This window comes from Lutjanus erythropterus, chromosome 21 (assembly GCF_056507025.1).
Source record: "Lutjanus erythropterus isolate fLutEry1 chromosome 21, fLutEry1.hap2, whole genome shotgun sequence".
Classification (NCBI taxonomy): Eukaryota; Metazoa; Chordata; class Actinopteri; order Lutjaniformes; family Lutjanidae; genus Lutjanus; species Lutjanus erythropterus.
The window spans coordinates 31,127,466-31,151,376 of record NC_139337.1 but is presented as its reverse complement, the minus strand read 5'-3'; the positions used below and the strand labels follow the sequence as shown (position 1 = coordinate 31,151,376).

Genomic DNA, 23,911 nt, shown 5'->3' with positions numbered 1-23,911 from the left:
TTACGGTAACAGCAGCGGGAGAAGATTTGGAGCAGCTGATATTACAAACATTACAGCAGTTACACGCTGATAACAGTGCAGATGAAGTCATCACACACACACACACTCAGGAAATATGACTAACCAGTCGTCACGTACAGCCAATCATGTTGATGCCAGTTAGACTGACACCAACTCTGAGCGAGGCCACTGTGTCTCACACACACACACACACACACACACACACACACCCATACACTGAATGTGATGTGTGTGTGTGTGTGTCATTCCTCCACTTCCATCCATCCATCCGTCTCGTGGCGAGTGAGTCAACATGGTGGCATGTGAGTGCGGAGAGTGGATGTGAAGTGTGTATGATGGGTTGACTGAGTGTGTGTGTGTTTGTGTGTTTAAGGGGCTCGAGGACGTACAGAGAGTGTGTGTGAGGTGAGAGGTTTGGAAAACGCAGACAGGAGGCTGTGTGTGTGTGTGTGTGTGTGTGTGTGTGTGTGTGTGTGTGTGTGTGAGGTGTCTGAGTGTGAGAGCCAGCAGTTATCTCTCACACACACCTCCGTCTGTGTTAATGGAGGGACGCCACTTCAGACCCCCCACTCTCACTAAAGGGGGCCCCTCACACCTACATCACACACACACACACACACACACACACACACACACACACACACACACACACACACACACACACACACACACACACACACTGTCTTTAGGATTGCTGCAGCTTCTCTGAAAAGCCTGTGATGTTTTTAGGCATTTTTTGTAATAAAATTACAGTAGAAAGTGAAAATTGCAAATGATTATTTTTTCAGTATAGTTCATTAAAGTTCTGATTAACTTTACCAAAATTACAAAAACTCTGCTGTATTTGCAGATGAAGAAGTGCACCTGTGGCGTGCCAGTGGTCCCCGAGGACGCTGACTGGCTCGAACCACCTCTGGTGCGAAACAATGGCAAAAGGGATTCTTGTGTGATGTCGTGATCTCGGGAATCTATTCAAATATGAATAAGAGCCGTTCACACCTGAGGGTTACATCTTTTCTTGCTTTTTTTCCATCTTTCTTATTGTTTATTTGTTTTGCTGCTGTGTGTAAAGACTTTAAGACAGTTTCATTTAATACTGTAAAGGTTTTTATAGAGTTCACAGGCACTGATGTTGAAAATCAACTGAAAAGACATTTGTTTAATAAGGAAAGTTAAACTTTGACTTAAAAGTAACTAATACTGTGAGTAGTTTTTGATAACTTTTACTTAAGTATATTTCTAACACCAGTACTTTTACTTGGAATTGAGTATTATTTTAGCAATGCAGCAGTACGTATACTTCAGTTAATCTGGCCTGAAAATTTGAGCCTAAAAAAGGTCAAAGCCCGACAATATTTTGCCCGAACCCGACCCGCACAGATCCCTCATTAGCATATTTCAGCCCGAACCGGATTACAGCCCAACATTTTTCTTAAAAAACTTCCCTCTGTGCACCAAACAGTCGGAGCTGTCAGTGACGGACAAAACATGAGGGGAATCTGAACTGGCAACGACTACATTTGGTAGAAAAATGAATAATAATAATAATGATAATAATAATAACAATAATAATACAGTCCAAACCCGACATAAGCCCATGAAATAATAGAGAAATCCGTCCCAACCTGACCCAAACCCGTCGGGTCTGATCAGGTCCTGTTGGGTCTCCTCTGGTTCCGGCACAGATCTCACTCTCTAACCTGAGAACAGATTTTCAGTACTCTCTCCATCACTGCCTACAACTGTCATCTTGTTCAAATGTTGCTAAATCCTAATTGGCTGAACGTGAACATGTGACACCAACAGTTTACAATTAAAAAACCACAAACACAGAAATCTGTCACATGAAACAAACGAGACGGTTTTAACTTTAAGATTCAGTCGCTTACAGTGACAAGATGTTTGAGAAGGAAAATTTTTAGGGTCTTAGAAGTACAAATACAACAACTTGTAGTTTCTAAAAACAATGAAATACTTTGAGAGAAAGAGACAGAGAGAGAGAGAGAGACAGATAGAGAGAGAGAGAGCGAGGGAGAGAGACAGGAAGAAACAAACAGAGATGGACAGACAGACAGACTCATTGAAAGACAAACAAACATGTTGGGGCTATTCTGGGAGACATCCTGGGGATTTCTGTGTGTGTATATTCACTTCATGTTCCCCCTGCCATTCAGTTCTGTTCCCTATGACCTCCTCCTGCACACACACACACACACACACACACACACACACACACACACACACACATACACACACACCTCTAATTATAACACTCAGGTAAACTCGAGTCCGGGAGGAAGAGAGTACTTAGCATCACTATAGCAACCGTATCGCAGTGCTGGTTGCCGGGGGAGACTGTTTTGTGCCATCTCTGTTGGGAGATGGAAGGACTGTGTGTGTGTGTGTGTGTGTGTGTGTGTGTGTGTGTGTGCGTGTGAACTTTCTGTGTTACTCAACACACCTTATCAAGACTCGACTGAAGAGCCTCCACGTCTCAATAATCTGAATAATACTCAGAATATATACAGATAATTAATGTGTTTAATCATCTACAAGGTGATATAAGATGTTTAACGTGTGGTGACATCATCAATGATTGGAAATATGACCATCAAACTTTATGACATCATGTATGCCTCATCCTTCTTTATTTTAAATCATCCAAACACTTGATCAGACGAGAAAATATCAAATTTATTGTTATCTAATCTCATCTGGACTAATCTTGTTTATTCAACACTGTTTTCATCAAACGCAGTTTAGTCCTAATCTCAAGTCTTTCTTACCTGTATCTAATCTAGCCTAACCTTCTCTTTTCTAATCCAATTTTGTCCACCTTGTTCCAATTTAATCTACCCTAATCTAATCTAATCTAATCTAATCTCTTGTCGAGTCCAATTTTGTCTACCTTAATATATCTTAATTTAGCCCAATCTAAACAAATCTAGCAAACTCGTCTTTTGTCTAATCCAATTTCTCTATCTTAATCTATCTTAATCTAATCTAATCTAATCTAATCTAATGTTAGATCCTTGCAGGTTTCACTGGCGTGTTTGCTATTGTGTGTTAACATGCTAATGTTAGCATTCATCCCAGAGCTCGTGTCTGAAACGTCTGGTTGTTGAACCCGAGTTGGACGAGAGTCACATAAGTCGAGTTTTATGACGAGTGTTAGAGATCTGACAAACAGGTGGAAAGTTAAGCAGATACAGTGTTTTACATCAGGCAGCCAACAGAATGTATGTCAGAGGTCAGAGGTCACCATTCAGGCTCCACCACAGGACAGAGGGTTAGAGGGGTGTTTCTGGGTGAAATTTCGAAGTCATCTAAATTAACTTAAGGTCAGTGTGGCGCTCTCAGTGTTTCCATGAGATGGGCGGAGAAAATCCCTCCGGCTTTGAGTCTGTTTTAATGTCTCATCAGTGACACAGCAGCTCCTGAAATAGCAGCTAAACTATCGAGGCGGGTCGCCGAGCTGTTAGCATCACGGCACAGAGCAGGGCTGGATACGAACCAACGCTTTGATCACAGCCGAGCGGCAACCATGAGTGTGTGTGTGTGTCACTTTGATCACCACATTTGGTCACATTAATAACAGAGTCGTCTCCAATGTGTTATCATTAGAACATCTAAACCATCCTGATTACCAAGCACTTATAAGGACACACACACACACACACACACACACACACACACACACACACACACACAGACACACTGTGAGTGCTCACAGCAGCCTGATCCTGACACACACTCGTTCAAAGTAACAAGAAAAACATTCATCAACATTCCTGCTCAGAGTCGGAGCGTTACCGAACTCGAGCCACCGACCTGATCTTCAACAGTCACGAGGTCATCGCCGTGTTTTACAGACGTCCAGCTCATTCTGGGGTCTGAATCTTAACCCTCTGAACCCTGGACTGCTTTCGCTGAGTTTTCACTCCCTTAATTTAAAGGCTTATAAGAATTATCACTGCATGTGTCAGCTACAGGCGTGCTTTAAATTATTATTTTTAGAATAAGCCGAGTGTTCAGAGGGAAAGTAGAACTAATATTAGGGAGGGCGAAGAAACAGATGCAAAATTCATCCTGAACAGCACAAATAAAAGCAAACACGCAGCTCAAAAATTACATTTGAAGTTGAAAATGTGAGTGAAGTTGAGTGAAAACTCAAAATCTCAAGGCAACAGACTGCAACAGATTTCTGAGTTTTGAACAGAAAAAGAAAAAAGGCATGAGCCCAACTCAAATTCTGAAGTTTGGAAAAATGTTTTACCAACAACTGATCTTTAGTTGAGATAATTTACTTTTCTTCTTCAGATAAACTTGAATCTTTGAGTTTTAGAGACTAAAAAAAATTGCCTGAAAAATTAAATAGCTTTAATTGGAAGATATAAAACTTTCACAAATTGAATTAGAGCGTTGGGTGTTGGGGGGATTTACAGACGGAGCGGGTCCTTTTCCATGGAGGATGCTGCCGTGTTGCACCGCCGTGTTTCTGCAGGAGACCAAACACCGGCTCTCGAGACGGCATTTCATGTTTTTTTGCAGTTTTATTAGCCACCACAGTTTGCTTGCATCACTTGGAGCAGAACTAAATTGACTGCATCTACAAGGTCAGAACTAGATTCTAGTAAATCATGCACACAACAAGGGATCATTTACAGAAGCATCCATGTTGCTGTGGAACATTTGTTTGTCACGTTTTCATTGTAAAGTTCTGGCGGCTCATCAGCTACATAAAGAACTGCACTGTCATTTGTTCTAATTTCACAGCTCTTTGTTTCAGTTTGGTCTCTGAGGCTGTTTCAGGAAAGTTAGTCTCCAGTATTATTCTGCTCTCAGTGCTCAGCGTTCAGCGCGTTCATGGTCTGTGTGTCATTATGGAAAATGCCAGCACTCTATTTATTTCAGTGGGGAGCTTTTCATGCCACAATGTCTAAATGTTGCTGAGGAGAGTTTCTTTAGTCTGGAGGAAAATGTGTCAGACACAGTTGAACTTTTTATAATGAAAAGCCAAAGGGAATAAAGGCTACTTAACCTTTTCTGGACCGCCTTGGATCTCTTTATCCTCGACAAAACCTTTTCTAACTCATACATCAGAGGCTAAGACGCTTCCCAGGCTCCACGCTGCTCTGTGAGACTTTCGGTCGTCTTGTTTCCAGTGCAGAGTTTGCCGCCTCACTGTCTAAATGTTCCCTCAAAGGATCTCATATGTAGCTTTAGTGTTGCATGCAGCTGTAATATCCTGTGGTCTGAGAGTCTCATCAGCACCAGTTTCAGTTTATTTGTCACAGTTTAAATATCTTATTATCTGAACGCTGTTTGCTTACATTATACTTCCTAATCCTTGATCCCATGTGGGGTTTGTGAAGGATTTGTATTATGCTTTAAAGCTTAATTTGTTGGGTTTGAAATGGTATCATCAGTCATGTTTCCACCGCAGGGACTTTCTCCAGGAACTAGGAACCTTTGCAGCCTAGCTACGAGCTACCTGTGGTGGTACACGAAGGAGTGTCAGAAATACTTTTTAAAAAACAATAATACCATCAAAATACTACAAAAGTTTAAATGAAAATGCATAAAATGCAAGATCACTGATATACAATTTTAAAATAAGTTCTGTCTTTCCTCCTCTTTGTGATGAGAAGAGCCACACCTTCATTAAAATCAGTGACATCAATCAGGTCCATTTGTCTTTTTTCCTGCAACTGGCTGCAGATTTGTGAAAATATTTGCTGAAATAAAATGCTGCAAGTACTCAACCAATCAGAAACTGCAAGTTCCTTGTACTTTTGGAAAGCATGACCTCCTGCACATGGACTTCTTTTGGGGGTAAAATAATGTCCCCAGAACTTAATGTAGCCTGGCAGAGTTTCTGCTTGCAGTTTCTGATTGGTTGAGTACTTGCAGCATTTTATTTCAGCAAATATTTTCACAAATCTGCAGCCAGTTGCAGGAAAAAAGACAAATGGACCTGATTGATGTCACTGATTTTAATAAAGGTGTGGCTCTTCTCATCACAACTTATTTTAAAATTGTATTTCAGTGATCTTGCATTTTATGCATTTTCATTTAAAATTTTGTAGTATTTTGATGGTATTATTGTTTTTTAAAAAGTATTTCTGACACTCCTTCGTGTACCACCACAGGTAGCTCGTGAATTCATTTTTGCATTGCATTTTTTAAAACTTTTAAGTTGAAGTGTAAGTTTTAACAGATGGTTCAATTGGTGGCACAATTACTGCCATTTCTATACTGTTGATTACATTTTTACTTGTCTGAATTCTTTATTAATGATTAATGATTTATCACTAACACCCCGAAGACAAAAAATGCTGTAAATATGAGATTTATTATTCAGTAACAGACTTGTTTCAAGTTGTAATATTTCTGCACACTTTGGTTTCATTACATCACAGATACTGAGTCCATCCCCACTAATGTCAGAAGCGTTTTGTTCTGGTTTGTCCTCCTGTATCCTGTTATCTTCAGACGTTGTCATTGTTTTTAATGGAGCGTTTCAACGTCCTGTGATCTGAATGCTGTTTACTCCCTCAGCTCCGGGTTCAGCAGAGAGCCTCGCTGCTCTACATGCATTTTAAAAGAGAAGAGCTGCCTGACAACTGCTCTCGGCTGTTGTAAAACCCCTGTGAAACAAGTTCTCGAGTGGCTCATTACTTAGCTATGTGTGCTGCTACGGGAAGAAGTGGTGTTGGCTTTGATTCAGACACTTGTTGGCATTCCTGGAGAATAGCACAGAGTGCTAAGTCATGTTCATTTCACCAGCTGTGTCCAAATGATTTATAGCGGGGGGATAATGTGACGCTACAGAAATAGAGCCTGAGGGGGCGTCGGGGACGGCGTCTCAGCAGGACGAGGAGCCCACCGCGGACTGAGAGACGTGGGTTTGAGATCAGCGCCGGAGCCGTCCGTCAGTCCCACAGACGATCAATATTCTCACTCCTGAGGAACTTAAGAGATAACGGTGAACTCACTTCACTCCCTCCTCCTCCTCCTCCTCTCCTCTCTCATCTTCCTCTCTGTCTCTCTCAGATTTGTTTGTTTTAACTTTTCTTTCTGCATCTTCTTCTTTTCTTATTTCTCTTTTCTTTTCATCAGTTTTCAATATATTGACATTATTGAACACAATCAGCTGAATGGAAATGCAGCAGTGTTCACACTCGTAAAATCAATTATTTTCATCCTTGAAAACTTTATGTAATAAATGATAAAATCATGTGATGGAAGAGTCTTTGTCAACACATTATGACGTAACTGGAATAATTAAACATACTAATGCCTCAGTTCGTTATTTCTGTTCCTATTTCTGAGTATTAATTACAAACAGCGACAGGTTTTTGTGACGGTGACAGTTGGATGTAGTTCATGTTTTATTATCTGTCAGAAACATTTGTGTTAAATTATTTTCTGACAAATTGTCATGCAGTTTTGTTTGGTGTAAAAGCTCTTTAATATGCTTCCTGATTAATCTGAGCAGCATTTCTTTTGGTTTTGACCTCCTTCTACTTCTCACTATGTTTTGCATGAGCACATGATTTCTTAAAGTCATGTTTGAAACAACAACGTACAAAGCTTGATGTATAATTTGTAAAAAATTTGTACCTTATGCTCTCACTACTGAAATTTGTTCTCACTGAGCTCAGATCAGTCTGCAGTAAATGTGATTACAGATTCATGCATTATTTTCAGAAAATTATTTTCAGGACAATTGTCTCAACTTAAACCATCACACTGCAGCAGTGAGACCATGTTTTGTAGAAATTAAAGTAATAATCTTTAAGTTTTTCATTTAAATCAATAGCTATCTATCACCAGATTGAAGACTAAGTCTATGGCCACTGATGAAAGTATTGTAATATTCATATATTTGCAGTATTACTAGCAAAATACCTGGAAAAAAAAGTCTGTATTAAAGGCACAGTCCGAAATCAATAATAAATATTTCATATTTTACATACTTCTTAAATTTGGCTCCTGAGAAACAGCCTTTGTCTCGTCTCAGCCCGGGACTAATTTAAACCCAGTTGAAGATCTTAAAATATTCTTTTATTGTGTCACTGCACTGATCTTAAAAATGTCTTAAATAATCATCTCTTAGAGATAACAGTAAGATCTGAAAGAAAACTCAGTTTTTTTTAAAGGAGATCTTAAATTCGTCTCAGTAATGAAATTTAAGTCTTGTTGCTCCGTACAACTTCTGAGATTCCTATAAACTGAGCGAAAGATCTCCTGTTCTGATTTTGTTTTGTCCTCCTGAGGAGGAGTTTAGGAGAGGAAGACGAGACTTCAGTGAGCTCAAAATAAGAATCTTGTTTATTCCTCATAGGACAAAGAAAAGATTATCTGTTGTGGTTTATTTGCAGTAATAACCCACTCAGTGCATACACATTATCCCTTCACACTATTTAATTGCAGGTTTTAACTGGACAAGTGTGAATCAAGAGTACAGAACCAAATAACTGAGCAGAACAGACATAAGTTTGCTGGTTAGTTTCAACAGTTGACAACCTTGCCGTTCCACTTCAAGCTCTGCAAAATGGACGTTCGTGTTTGGTGCGTCATTAGATGGGAGGGGCTTAGCGGAGAGCAGAGAGAGAGGCTGAAGGTAACCCTTAAAAAGTTACTTCTCTTTTAAATCTTTTAAATCACAGCCAGGTCATGATTTTCTTTCTTTCAGCTATAATTTAAAGTGACTTCTGTGCTCATTTATAAGTTAAACGATGGCAGCAGAAACTGCAGAAACTTTCTGTCTTTCTACTTCCTGTCACTAAGGTAAGAAGACTTTGTGAGGTGACGTCCGTCCGGACTACGGAGTGACGTCGCCACAGCTTGCTTTCATTTTACTGTCCGTCTCTCTGTCCGTCTGAGTCTCCCGTCAGCAGTGAAATCGCTCGGCCAGGCATGAGACAATATCGATCAGATCTCTCTCTCACACACACACACACACACACACACACACACACACACACACACACACACACACACAGAGTGACCATCTGCTGCCACGTGTCAACAGTGTCAACTCATTCTGTGTCAATAAAGCCACTCGTCGATAAATATTCATTTCTCTGAGACCACTTCCTCCTCGGTCTCCGGGGTGGACTCTGTCGTGTTTAATCTTTCATGCCGACTCCATAATTTACCTCAGTATCACCTCTGCTGCAGCTGGACTGTTTACTAACACACAGAGGGCTTCTGGGTGGTAAGGAAGCCCGGAAAGGACATTGGTGAGGTTCACTGTTTTCCACATTAGTCTCACTGCTGCTGAACTGCTGCTTCATTTACTTTTAACAGCTCAAATAGAGTGACTGGCTACTACTACTACTTGTGTCATGGTCAGGATAACAATTTATACCACAGCAGATAACAAATTTAACCCCCGACATGCTGATGAAATTTCAAACTTAAAACTTGGAAATTCCAAATTTCGAGTTAAAATGAATGCACCACGCCTGCAAACTGCAAAGGCATGAAGAAGGAGACGAAAAGAGCGTATATCTCAGATTTATCTGTCTGTCACTGGAACAGAAACTCCAGTCTGCAGTGTAGCTCATGTACTCATGCTCCATAACAGAAGCTGCAAAGAACCATTTTACATCACGGCAACACTTCTGTTTTTATCAGCTGACGACATAAGAGCTGTTATCTCTCTCAGGAGTGAACAAAACTCATGTTTGCTTTCATTACTTGCGTTCAGTTCACGGTTCACAGAAAACGTAAGCATGTTGCATTAACCTGCACAGACAGAAGAGAAAAAGCCTGATAGTTCTTGCAGAAACTCAACGTTCATTTAAACTTCTGGGAGGATATTTCTTTGTGCCTTTTTGGGGTCTTCACTTCAGGAAAATGAACAATTCAAGTATTTAAATCACAAACAAAACTTTTATTATACTAGGATGGAAGCAGAAATATAGAAAAGTCCGAAGATAAAAACAAAGACACTCTTCTAATTTTGTGCTTTTAATGTAACGAATCACAGATACAAGTAAAGTACAGATCTGATCCCACTTTTAGGTTTATTTGTCTGAATTAAATCAACTAAGGTTCAAATTCAGCCAGCAGATCGTCGTCCTGAGTAAAGAAAGCTGCTCCCTGTGTCTCTATTTTCTAATTTGTCCTCTGGTTACCCATGATTCAGTGTGTGTTCAGTGTGTGTGTGTGTGTGTGAGTGGTGGGAGGGTTTGGTCTGTCAGCACAGATGACATACAGGAGGGGGGTCATGATCAAGATGGTCGACATTATCCTGTCTGAGGGAGTTGGACGTAGGCAGGAAGAGAAGGTCAGAGTGTCGACTCTGATGTTGTTTTTCCTCGAGCCGGTCGCTTCACATGCAGCCGTTTACAGACAGTTTATTTGTGTACAGCTCAGGTGTCACTCGTCCTCTTGTGTTTGTGTTGTTGGACACCTCACCTCTGCTTCACTGCCAGCAGACTGTATTTTCCCTGGTACTGTATTTTAATTTATGTTCCTTAATACCATCTCGCCTTGTTCCTCAGCCTACACTGGTGCCGTGACCTAATTCTACCCCCGGGGATCAATAAAGTTCATTTTATCCTTCCAGTGTGGGTTGGTCTTATAACTGAGCGATGTCAGTGAGTGGCTCACTTTTAATTTGATCCAGATTATTCATCCTCCTCTGCCTCTCTGTCACCACCTATGAAAACTCTCCGCGTGTTCCTCCTCAAGAAGCACAGGAGCGGAACGTTTTACAGAACAGAGACTTTAAGTCTTTCCTGGCATGAGAACGAGTAACAGCTGCGATAAAGTAATACAACAACCCCAATGACAAAAAAGTTGTGTCAATAAAAACAGAAAAGCAGCTGAATACAGAAGAAAGAAAAGATATCTAATATTCAAGATGATTTTTTTATAAATATTCACTCATTCTGAGTTTGATGTCTGCAGCAAAGTGAAAGTGAAAGTAGTAGAATGCTCCAAAAACCGCTGTTTGGAACGTTCCTCAGGTGAACAGGTGAGTTGGTAACAGGTGACAGGATCATTAAAGGGGCGTCCTGGAAAGACTTGCATAAAAAAGTTCTCTGTAGAACACAGAACTCCATAGACGCCCCTTAATGTATGCCAGATGAAATCCTTGGAATATAAAAAGGTTCTCTGTAGAACCCTGACTGTTATTTCTAAATCAATCCAGGACTGTAGGAGAACTTCCTGTAGAACAAACAACACTAGAACTACAGTAGATCTACTTTCTATCCAACACACATCAAACTGTGCAGAAAATAAGCGGGATATTACATTTTGTTTTTTCTTCCGTCTTTAGTGTTTTAGCCCAGAGGGAAAAAAAACAGAAGGATCACAAGTGCTTTGTACCTGTCTGTTATCAACACACACACACACACACACACACACACACACACACACAGTTATCCTGTGGACCAGGGTTTTAAGTGGTGGAAGACTCTTTTGTGTCTCTGACTGAACATTGGACAGATGTCACATTCACAGCCTCCAGGAGATCTCATAACTCAAAGTAAAACACACCCACAACACACACACAAACACACACACACACACACACACACACACACACACACACACACACACACACACACACACACACGTGCACTCAGACAAAATCAACCCCCACTTTGAAAAATGTTTTCAATATTCTAGTTGACTTATTGATCAGTGCAGCTTTTAACATAATGTTTTAACCATTTATAATGGGGGGGAGACCTTTATGGTACGTGCACATTTAAAGTTAACACACACACACACACACACACACACACACACACACACACACACACACACACACACACACACACACACACACACATGGTTGGAGATGCATCTGAGGAAACTAAGCTTTCAAACACACAGAGTTGCAGGAATGAACACTAAACTAATTTAATGGAACACACACACACACACACACACACACACACACACACACAGACACACAGTTGGTAGTGCATCGACATGGCGACCACCAGCAGTGAATGCTAGGTTAATGGAATGATGAATATCAGCGATGTGACGCAGTGTATTCCAGGAAAATCAACCCCCTCGGCAGCTATTTCCTCAGAGTCGGGTCAGGCCATATTTCTCGCTAACTGCCGCGATGACAGCGGAGAGGAAGCTGGGTCAATGATGATTAAAGCCGAACCTCCACCCTTCTGAATCTGCTCCCGTGTTTTGTTTTGGTTTTTTTTTTTGACACAGTCTGAGGCGAATAAAGGTGTGAGTTTGTTTTCCAGCAGTAATGGGAAAACGTTAACAGGCGTCTGATGGAATTCCTCGTTGAAAGCAGCGGGTGCGTGAGCCCCGAAGAACTGAGTTGAGTTTATCGTAGTTTTAAAAATGAGTGTGTGAGTCAGGGGCGTCTCCAGGTGTTTGAGGGTCCTGTGCATTTTGTGACACCTTGATGGTCTGGATGTATGAAGTGAACATTAAAGACAGAAAGAGGATCTTAACATCCTTTTTTTTCCTCTGAAATCCAAATAGAACGTTTCAGGTTGACCGCGGGAATTTAAACCTTCAGAAAACGCTAATAAATGTGGAACAGTTGGGTTCCTTTACATCGACAAAAACTCTTTGAAATTTACAGAACTTACAAAATCTGTATTGTTACATCTGTTAACTCTGCAGGAAGGAGACAGATGTTGTGTAATATAAAATGGTTCTCTGTAGAACCCAGAGTATGTTCTTTATAAAACTATAAAATATAAAAATGTTCTACATAAGAAGTTCTGACTGTGTTCTTGATAAAACCTATGGCATTTTTAAAAAAGATTCTCCATAGAACCCCCTGACTGAGTTGGAGACAAAAGTCTTTGAACACAAAAAGGTTCTCCATAGAACCTCCTAACTGTGTCTGGATGAAATTCTTGGAGTATATAAATGCTTGGATGCATAAATGTTCTTCATAGAACCCCCTGACTGCAGTCTAGATAGAACCTTTGGAATATATATTAATGTTCTTCATAGAAGCCCCTGTCTGTGTTCTAGATAAAACCCTTACAACAAAAAAGGGTTTTCATAGAACCTCCCTTGGTGGTTTCTTGTTAGTTCCCTTCGAATATGAGAGGGTTCTGTGTGGAACCGTTATACCACAGAACGTTTAAAAGCAAGAAACAACTTTCAGGTTTGATTTCCCAAAGACAAAACTCAGTCAGTTCGTTCATCACTCTGCTGCCAGTTCTTAAATTTCTGATGCTTCAGGGTCCCTGAAGGCACCACTGCAGATATTTTCTAATAATGCTGATTTGAAAGCAAAGCAACAATAAAATAAATAAAAAGTAAATATATTTTATATCTGTCAGCTGAACAAAAACAGAAGTTCTCTGAGAAGGAAATAACTCAAACTTTGTCTGTATAATTATTTATAAATGTTATTTTGTTTTTAGATGATTGAAGTAAATGTAATATTAACATGCGACTTAACACTGTATTTGATTACAAAAGTTTTATCTTATCTTTATATTTCTTATTTGTTGTGTTTGTCTGTTTCTAACTTTAACTTTATTTTATGGTGCTGTGTATGAATTTTTAAGAAGGACAGGCAGAACTCTCAGCTGACCGATCAATCTATGTTATAATCCTGATACGGTCACGAGTATTGGGTGTTGACCAAACGAATGAGCTCACACACACGCACACACACACACACACACACACACACACACACACGAGAAGCCAGGATTAGTTTCCTTCGTGGGTTAGAAACGGGGCGAGGAGCTCGGAGCAGATTGTTCAGGAAGGAGCCAGATCCACCTGAACTGATCAGGTGCCGACTGGACTCCTGGCTCCTCCCTGCCGAGGTTTTCCGGGCTCGTCCGCCTGGGATGCGACCCAGAACGAGCCGGTATTAAAATTTCCCATCTGGCCCCGGGAGCGACTCAGGACCCCCCCAGGAGGAGCTGAAGGACGTGACAGGAGAGAAGGACGTCTGAAACCAAAACTACGACCAAAACAAGAATCAGAAAACGGATGAAGAACTCTGAGAACTCAATAATATCACGTCAGTTTGACTGTCGGCTGTGGCTCCAGTTTGTGTCTCTCTTTCTTCTTCCAGCTGACGAAGTTTTGTCTAAAGGAAAGTTAAAGGGACAGTTTGGGTTTTTTAAAGTGTGGTTGCATGGTCAGTGTATTATCTGCAATAGATGGAGGGTGACGCACCTCCAGGTTGGAGAAGCAGCAGGAGTACCGGTGCAGGAAGCTAAACGATGTCCTGCTGTGGACAGGGTCAACAGCAACATGTCTTTTAGATGCCTGAAATAATATTTTCACTACTTTTCCTTGCTGTCAGACAGATTTTTCTGATGGGCCACCTCTGTTATAAATGTCAATCAGTAATTTTACCTCACAGAACACAGGAGTTGCTGATCTATCGCTGCCTCAGTCTGTTTGTTTATGTCACTGTCCAACTTCAGTCAATCCAAACTAACTTTTTAAAACACTGAAGTGACAAAATAACACAAACAAATTTATAATATGAAACAATCTCAGTTTAATCCTGATTTTTAAGTGGCTAAAATACATGTTGCTGCTGACCCTGTCCTCAGCAGGACATCACTTAGCTTCCTACACCGATACCCCTGCTGCTTCTCCAAACTGCAGGCGTGTCGACCACCGTACCGACTGTGGAAAAGTACCTCATACAACCCCACTTCAAAAAATCCAAACTATCCCTTTAAACTCAGCCATGTGTTTGATTGCATTTCCCTAATCCCTGCAGACGGCTCCGTCCTGCCCATCCAGTGCACAGTGAAGTGGAGATTTTAACCTTTTTTATTTTTCAGGTGGTTCTTCTTTCTTTTTGGCTCAGAGAACAGAGGTGCTCCTGGTGAAAAGAGTTAAAATTCCACTTCACTGTGCGCTGAAGGGAATATTTTTCAGTCTTTGAGGATTTTGGACATGTTTTCAAAAACATGTTTGGGGCTTTTTGTATTCTGTTCATCTTTCAGGGAAATATTGGCTCCAGTAATTCTGTGAGTGGAACACACTCATTGATGCCAAAGTCTCAAATGTAGAAAATGATGATTAAATGACAGGTAGAAACTTTTAAAGCACATGAAAGCGCAGCAGATTCAGGATAAATAAACCAAGTGGGACTTCTTGGATACTGTCCTGGTAAATCAGCCTTCCTTTCAGCAGGAGGAACAGGAGAATCAGGCTCCTGCCCTCCAGGTCCCTCCGGCTCCTAACAGCCTCGGATCACTTCCTCTCAGCGCAAAAAAACAACTTCCTCCCGCTGACCTCACGGGTCACATGCTGCATGCCAACAAGCTCCTGTAACGAGAGCCCCTAACGACGGCCGCTAATTAGCATCCCTAACGAGGCAGCCCGTCGGGCCGGCTGTCATTCCGTATCGTTGCTGCGTGCCGGGCGTGTGTTTGGCATGTTGGAGGCATGTCAGCAGAATACTGACGGCGCAGAGGTGATGACGGGTCACATGACAAACTTGCACGCACACATTTTATAGGTCACATCTTTTTCTTATCCACATTTTCCTCTTTTCATACAAACACAACATATTTCCTGAGTGATTTGGTCTGGATTGAGAGTTGTTGCATTTTCAGCGCTCTCTCCTTTTTGTTCAGGCAGCCTCAGACTAATTAAAGGCATTACAGCTGAATCTGGCCGTGATTGGCTCCGCTCACTAAAAGCACGACTGAAATCCATCCAATCCGAGGGTTTCCGCTCAGCAGGTTTACCTCGTTTGAATCTGAGTTTTTCTATCATTCAGTTGATATGTTTCATTTCAGATCTGAAGTGAAATAAATTATCTGCAGAACATCATTCTCACTGCGAGCCAGAGGAAATAAATTCATTAATTAAAAAAGATGGAAATGGAAAACTACAGAGGACTTCAGATTCAACATTAACACAACAGAGAGAATGAAAACTGGACTTTTCTCAGAATAAAGTTTGGTCAAGTTGAACTCATGAGTCCAAATGAAACGACACAGTTCAGCTTGGCTGGAAATTCTCACTGTAACAGTAAATTTAATTTTATTTTCATATTGTAGGTGCAAAAGTCAGATTAAAAAAGATAAAATAGTTGGCAAGAATAGAAAGTCAAAACAGTTAATCTCAGATAAAACCATGACATGCTCACTGATAAAAGTATGTTTGAAGAAAGGATTTAAAAGAGATCACTGATTCAGACAACCTGATTTTTTGACCTGATTGTTCCAGAGCCTCGCAGCCCCTGACTGAAAATGCTTGGTCCCATTTAGTTTTGAGCTGGGCCTGTGGAACAAACCACAGACCAACGTACGTCCTGGTGTGTAAGGTACTGACAGGTCAGTGGTATAAGAGGGAGTGACTTCATTAAGAGCCTCAAAAGTCATCAGTAAAATCTTAAATTCTGTTCTAAAACATACCGGGAGACGATGTAACGAAGCTAAACCAGGAGTGAAGTCATCATGTTTCCTTGTTCTGGCTGTGTATTTATTATTTAAGCGATCTAAGAATCCATCGCCAATCGTCTGGGGTTTGTATTTCAAAACTCTTAATCCAGATCAGAATTACCTGCACATAATTTGGGTATTTCCAATCCTACCCAGAATCCAGATCAGATATTATTTTGGTGATATTTCAACAGTTGAAGGTGCAGATGAGAGTTGTTGCTAAAAATCAGGATTGTCCTGATCCCACTGGAAAAGATGTTTTCATCACAGATTCAAGGTCGATGTAGAGACACGAAAAAACCAAGATTTTCAACTACAACACCAAAACAACTCCAAGCTGGTTTTATGTAAAAATGGGTCGATGCAAAAGCAAGAATTTCACGTTTCCTCCTCTGGAAGGTGGTGGTCGTCTCAGGATCAGGTTTGCTAGATATTCAATTTCAGGTGGCCTTTATTTTGATAGAATGACCCACACATTCAAAATCTTACTGGTTTATTACTCATTTAATGCTGACTTTGAATTTCAGGCGCACGAGCACAGACAAGAATCATCCTAATGGTGCATCAGTCCTCAGTGGGTTCAAGCACTTAATGTAAGCTGGTAAATCAAATGAACGTCTGCAGAAACACTCATCATCCTCAGCATCACTTCATTTTTTTTTTTTTAATCTATAGCCCCACCCCTGAGGCGAGCGGCGTTCCTGACCTCACTGGGGCAGATGCAGACAGATAAAGCGTGCGGCGCGGGCGAGCAGATGCTGCCAGACTGCCTCGCCAACACGCCGTCTCCCGAGGCGAGCCGAGGCCGTGATGCAGCGAAATGCAGAAAATACCTGGAGTGAGCGCTCTGCCTCTGTCAGGCACGCAGATCCTGACCCTCCAGTTCACTTTGATAACTTAAAGGTTTGACTGGCGTCGTGTTACTTTCAGCTGCCTCAGCCTCGGCGTCCTCTGGCTTCCAGCACACAGGAAACTCCACCAAAACACAAAAATAACTACAGCGATTTGTTTTATTGGTTTGTGTATCTCACGCTGTTAAAATGACAGATTGTTCTTTATGGATCTCTGAAACTTCAGACTCCAAACTCGGACATATGTGGCAGGAAGCGAAGCCTTGTATGGTATTATTTGGGCCCAAATTATGCTAATTTACAAGTTTCATGCTTGTGCACTCACATACGCACAGGTGGATGATTTACACAGTTAATCTGATGTGTCACATTCATACAACTCAGTATGCGTCTGTTCCCAGGATAGAAAACGTCATATTTTGTGGGAAAACATTAATGCCTCAACAGGACGGACATGTTACTCGTCCTTGGCGAGGGCAAAATAACTCCGCCTCTCAAACAGAACATGAGCTCAATGTCAAAATGCATCGACGGAGAGGAAACAAAGCAGAATTCATTCAGACTTTCTTCCTCTGCGTGAAGAAGACGCATTGATGTGACCCTTCAACACAACACAGATTAAAAGACACCGGCCTGTGATGTCATCTTGGACCGAGATGTTCCGGGGTAATAAAGACGCTGTGGTCCTGTGTGTGTGTGTGTGTGCAGCTGGTTGTATGAGTCGCAGTATGTCAGTGTGTGTGTCAGAGTGGGTTAGCTCAGTGACCTTTGCCCTCGGGCCCGGCGAATCAGCATCATGCGTGAGCAGAGCAGCTTCGGCACAGGAAGCAAACAACACTGTGATCAACATCACTGTCATCACTGCTCGCTCTCCCTCCCTCTCTCCTTCATCCTCCAGCAGCGTCTCTCTCCGTCTCTCTGCTGGCTGCTAACTCAGTCGCCTTCGACACTGTTGACTCACTTTGAGCCTCGGCACAACGAGACGAAATCTTTCACAATCTCAGTCTCAAAACCAGCATGACGAACATCCGCGTCAATCACACATGATCCTCGCTGTCGGGTCTGACAGACTGGGCACCGAACGTTTTGTTTTGGAGGGTGAACCACGTGTGACAACGATGACTGAGTTGTGTGTAAATATGCTACTTTGGATCTTTGGATCATTTACAGACAAATGGCTGCATCTTTTTCATCTGAGACTGCTATTCTTCTTAGCCACGCTAGCATGCTAGCTGTTGTTCTGATGGTCGGTTGGTCAATCGATGGATCAGTCCAGACTGGTCTCACGAAACGAAATGGAAATGTGCAGTGATTGGACAAAAAATGCTAGGCTGTGTAGGACTCCCAGGGATTTGCATTAACTGTTGCGATCATGAACGTTGCAGCTTCCTGGAGGGAAGCTTCTTCAGCTTCTTCAGCTTCTTCAGCTTCTTTCGCAGCGTTTATTTATTTGCAAACTGTACATTTAGTGCCACTAAACAACGTCACTGCTAAACTCTGTAAAAGCATCAAACGGTTTAAACAGTTCAAGAAATCCCTCCTGTAGGTTCATATGGTTCATGTAGGGGTCCGTATAAAAACCAGAAAATGCTGATTGTGTCTCCCTTCTGATTTCACGATATTTATTCTTTTCCACTCTGAATAATAAATGTATATTTATGTTTTTGTTGTTTAGCCTCTATGAAATGTTATTGACAACATTATGCACACGCGTGTGACATGTTTAGTACCGGTGTGCATTGAAAAACATGGCTCCCCCAGAAACCACGGTGTAATTTCGAACCCTGAACATACAGTAACTAATGAACATTGTTACGTCAGTCGCTATAAATAAAAGGAGCATCAGTGTGAGACGCTGAGTGACGGTGACAAAACGTCAGTATGTGACGAGTTGGGATGAGGACATGTTGCCTTTATCTACTTTTCTATCCTCCTTTTTCTATCTTCTTCTTCTCTGCACTTAATTTTGTTTATTTTATTTTCTTTGTGCCTGTTTGAATCCATCTGTTTTTGTCTCTTCTCTCCTTCTGTTCAATTTCCTACTTTCTTTTCCTTTATTTTCTCTCCTCCTCTTCTTTCTATCCCTCCCTTTATCCAATCAATGCTCTGCCTCTTTCCATAGAGATCTTCTGGCCGCCCCATCTGTCTCTCCTCTCCTTCTGTATCTCTCTCTTACCTTATCTCTCTTTTTCTTCTTTCCTATCTATTCACATCCTATTATTTCTCTCTGTTATCTGCTCCACTCTCCTATGCCCTCGTTCCATCTTCCTATCCCTCTGTTTTTCCTCTCCCTCCTTCTCCTCCTCCTGTCTCCTCTAATACCCCTCCGTCCATCTACTTTCTCATTTATCTTCTTCCCTCTGTCCGTATCTTCTCTTTCGCCCATCCTCCCTTCTGCTTCACCTCCTCTGAACCTCCTCTCCTCTCCTTCTCCTTCTTCAGACCCTCCCTGTAGCATGTTTCCTGCACAGAGCGACGTGTCAGTTAGCTTCCTGCCTTAGCTCTCTGTTAGCCTGCCAGCTATGTGTTTGCATCTCCGGACAGGTTTCACATGGCATGGTCATCTAGCTTCAGGCTAACTCAGGCTAACTGTTCACCCGAAGGCATCGCTACTTTGAGCTGGATGACGGCCTCAAACACACACACACACACACACACACACAGGGTATTTTCATAGCTGTGTCATTCAGAGTGTGTCAGCGTCCTGCTCTCAGCGTGGACAGTCAGCACAGATACTAGTCCTTTCTGACATGTCACACAACACTGCAGTACACGGTACCGGCAGCGAGATCCAAGGAGATGATGAGACACAACAACAGAGCTGCTCTCTGCAGGAGGAAGCTCAGCCAAAACTGCACACTACAAACATTTAAATCAGGCAGAAGAGACACAGGCTGCAGGTTTAGGAGCTGATTTACTGAATCAAACAAAAAATTTTCACAAAAATCAAGCATTACTGCATATTTTAAATTTAGCAAGAAGTATAATCCATGAGATTTTTTGTTGGAGAAAGGATGTTTTTTCGGTCCACAAGTTTCATCCTTCATCAGGTATACTGGCCAGTATACCTGACCTTCATCAGGTATACTGGCCAGTATACCTGATGAAGGTCGTTTGGACCGAAACGTCGGATATTCAATAAATCACTAGAAAGCGAGACAGTGTGCGGGAGTCTGCTATCTTTTTTCAAATTGAATTTTTCTTCCGACGCACCTGTCAGACATTTCAGGTGTGCAGAGACCTTCTCAACATGGGTCCACAAGTCTTGAAAGATTCATGCATTTTTAGCTAGTTTTATTTTTACCTCCATTGGTTCCTTGTTAAGTACAGGACAGAATTTAAGGTTCTTGTATTTGATTTTAAAATAACTAATTACAAAACAAAAGTAACTAACTTACAGTTACGTACGAGACATGACAAGAGCAGAAACGGTCAGTAGAATTGTCCCTCAGAGGACGCCTTTTTACTTTTATACTTTGAGGACATGTCAGAACCTTAACTTTATCCATTTTAACTGCAGTAAAAAAGTTGAATCAGTACTTCTGTTTTTTTTACCAAAGTCTTTTCTCACACAAGTATCTGTACTCTACTATGCTTTTCGATTGAGATGATACCAAAAAAGTACCAGGTATTATCCACAGCTTTTGCCAGTTGGAAAACCAAAAACCACCAGTTCCAGGCATGCTGAGCCGAGCCATTAGCTTCTTCTTTTATCACCACGTTTTCATTGATCAGCTCAGTATGATTCAGTCCAAAAAAACTTTTGTCTCCACCCACTCAGGCTCAACCCAACAAATAAGAAATCCTCTGCCTCCGGAGCAGCTCTACCTCTGAGGAAAATATTTGCAGAACTAAAGACTCAACCTGCTGTTTATTTGGTTTCTGTCTCACAGATGAGACGGGGACATAATGAAGCCAAATCTGTTTCCAAAAGAGTTTTGAAAAATACTCTGTTTTTCTGTCGTTCTCATGTTGTGATCGTGCTCAGATGAAGAGAGGCGTGAATGTTGTGGTGGTTATTGAAGGTTATAAGTGACAAGCTGCCATGTTAGATGACTGACAGGAAAATAAAGACATGGCGATGTTTCCGCCTCGTCCTGTCTGACAAAACAAAAGCTTTTCACACTGGTGTTTCTGAGCTCTGAGCTCATCTGATCCTCAGGCTACAGAGAGCCCAGAGATGTTGTTCAAACTGCTTCACTGTTCACACTTGTTTCTGAGGGTTTTCTTCTCCGGGCTGATGGACCATGGTGGTGTTAAAAGCCCTGAAGAAAAGTTTAGATTCTGCCCGCTGGGATCCAACAGGAATCCAAGCGTAGTTTTCACATGTGTTCTCTGAGTTGGGATGATTTTGCTTGGAATAAATTTCAGGGCCTGAAATTTAAGGACAACTTTGGTATTTTTTTAACCACAGGCCTCATTACAGAAACGTCTGAAAGGTCTGAAAACCTGCCTTATCTCAGTTTAAGATGAGATTTAGGAATTTGGGTAATACACAAATGTCTTAATTAAAGATTTCCCAAGTTAGAAATCTTAAATTAGAATGGCACAGACCAGGGGTCTGCAACCTTTACAGTCAAAAGAGACATTTTTGGCCCAAAAAAAGGGGAAAGAATATGACTGGAGCTGCAAGTATTAAATTCTCTACAGACTCGAGTGTATTTCTGTCATCTACCATAGATATACCTGCTGTATTTCACCATCCCCTCAAACTTAACACACAATGGCTGCATCGGTTTTAGGAGAATTCTTTTGACATGCAAACAGCAAATTCAGAATATGCATCTCAGTCTGTGACACACAACCTCTTCTGCTTCATGCCGTAAACAAAACAACTAGTTTGCAGACTGAGGGACATACATGCACAGAAGAAGCTCATTTTCGATCAGAGGGAGAAACACAAATACTTTTAAGTGTTTAATATCAACCTGCACACGCACAGATATCACAATGCAGGGGAGGTTGTGTTTGCACGGTCAAACAAGTCCACCACCAGTGGAAAACGTTGAAAAAATACTATTTTGACAGAAAGAAGCGTCCATAATCAGAGTATGCACAGCTGCGTGTCTACAGGAATATTCATTTTCATGAGGCGTGTAAACAGCTTGGAAGGAATATTGTCTTTTTTAGAATAAGGGCAAAAGCCAGAATATTATGTGCATGTAAACATAGCCAATGTTTCATCCTGCATTCAGTGAGAAAAATGGGACAATTTGCACATTTTTTTAAGGTTTTGCATTCCTTCAAAGCTTTGCATCAAAACCGAGCCGTCACCTGCAGTTATCTACAAATTAATTCCAAACCTGGACCAGAAAAACTATAAAATCTAAAACAACCCAACATTTGCTCAATGAAACTTCCAAAGCCTGAAGTATCAACAGCTACTGAACATCGTCAACGCAAGAAATCACCAGAGTCAGATCCGTTTCACAGTGTTTGACCTCCTGACGACACAGATCACCAGAGCAACACGTTTCAGCAGCCGTCACTCAAATCCTTCAACAGGCACCTCCCTCAGCGGGGAGGCGAGTCCAGCTCAAACATCCACATCCACCTCCAGCGTCTGAAAGACAAACGTGAAGAGAAAATGTCCACTCACCCTGCGTCGCTGCCGTTCCCACAGATTAAGGCATCTTTGGCGCCCTCCACCTTGTAGAAGTTGTCTGGAAAAAAGAAATTAAAATTACACCTTAGATTCCAGGTTTAAGCTCAGCTCAGAGGAATCCTCCTGCACAGCACAGCCACACACACACACACACACACACACACACACACACACACACACACACACACACACACACACACACACACAGGTGCTTTCATTTAGTTTGACCCCTCCTCTGGACTGTGGGGGCGTCGCCTTCATTCTCCTGTTAGTTTTGTTCCACCTGTTGGGCAGAGACAGTTTTCACTTCCATCACTCTTATTAACACCCAGCATCACTGAGCAGAGCTCTTGTGTCGGTGTGCAGGACCTGATGAAATGATATAAACACAAAAAGAAAAACTCAAAACTGCACTGTAAAAAAATGAGTTGAGAGAATTCAAAATTTCAAGGCAGCGTACTGCAATAACAGAGTTTTGTGTCAAAACGAATTTCTAAAAATTAAAACTTTAAGTTTATCTAAAGAAGAAAAGTAAATTATCTCAACTAAAGATCAGAACTTGATAAAACATTTTCAAAACTTTTTTTGTTTTTACAGCGAGCGAAAGAACGAACAATCCTGCATTCTGTTTCTGCCTTCAGCTTTGACAGACACTGGTCAACATTTTCAACATTTTCCTGACACTTGATGGACCAAATAACTAGTAAATTAATCGAGACAATGAGGAACAGATCAATCAGTAATGAAGACAATAGCAGTCCAGAGTGTCTCCTCCTCGCTACAGTAACAGCAGCCATCTGTTCGCACCACCGGGCCGATTAGCACCTTCTTTTTCAACGTATTAAATACAGACGCAGTCACCGCAAATTATTTTCAGGTTGGTAAATTGCAGTGCATGTGCTAAATGAACCTATCTGCATTTCACCTCCGAGTATTTTACACCTAACTGGTTGATTCCACCAAACATGGCACGTCTGTGTCGCAGCTCTGACCCGTCCTCCGCAAGACTACAAACCCCACCGGCAGCATCTCAG

General features: G+C 41.5%; 1 protein-coding gene across 1 annotated transcript in view; it reads right to left on the bottom strand.

Annotated features, from left to right (window-relative positions):
- The window catches only part of LOC146307876 (sodium channel protein type 5 subunit alpha-like), a 210,498-nt gene that overhangs the window by 95,325 nt on the left and 91,262 nt on the right, over positions 1-23,911 (bottom strand). Inside the window, exon 9 of the mRNA XM_084747390.1 lies at positions 22,872-22,935. Coding sequence (XP_084603516.1) covers positions 22,872-22,935 — 64 coding nt within the window. The remainder of the gene's footprint in view (positions 1-22,871; positions 22,936-23,911) is intronic.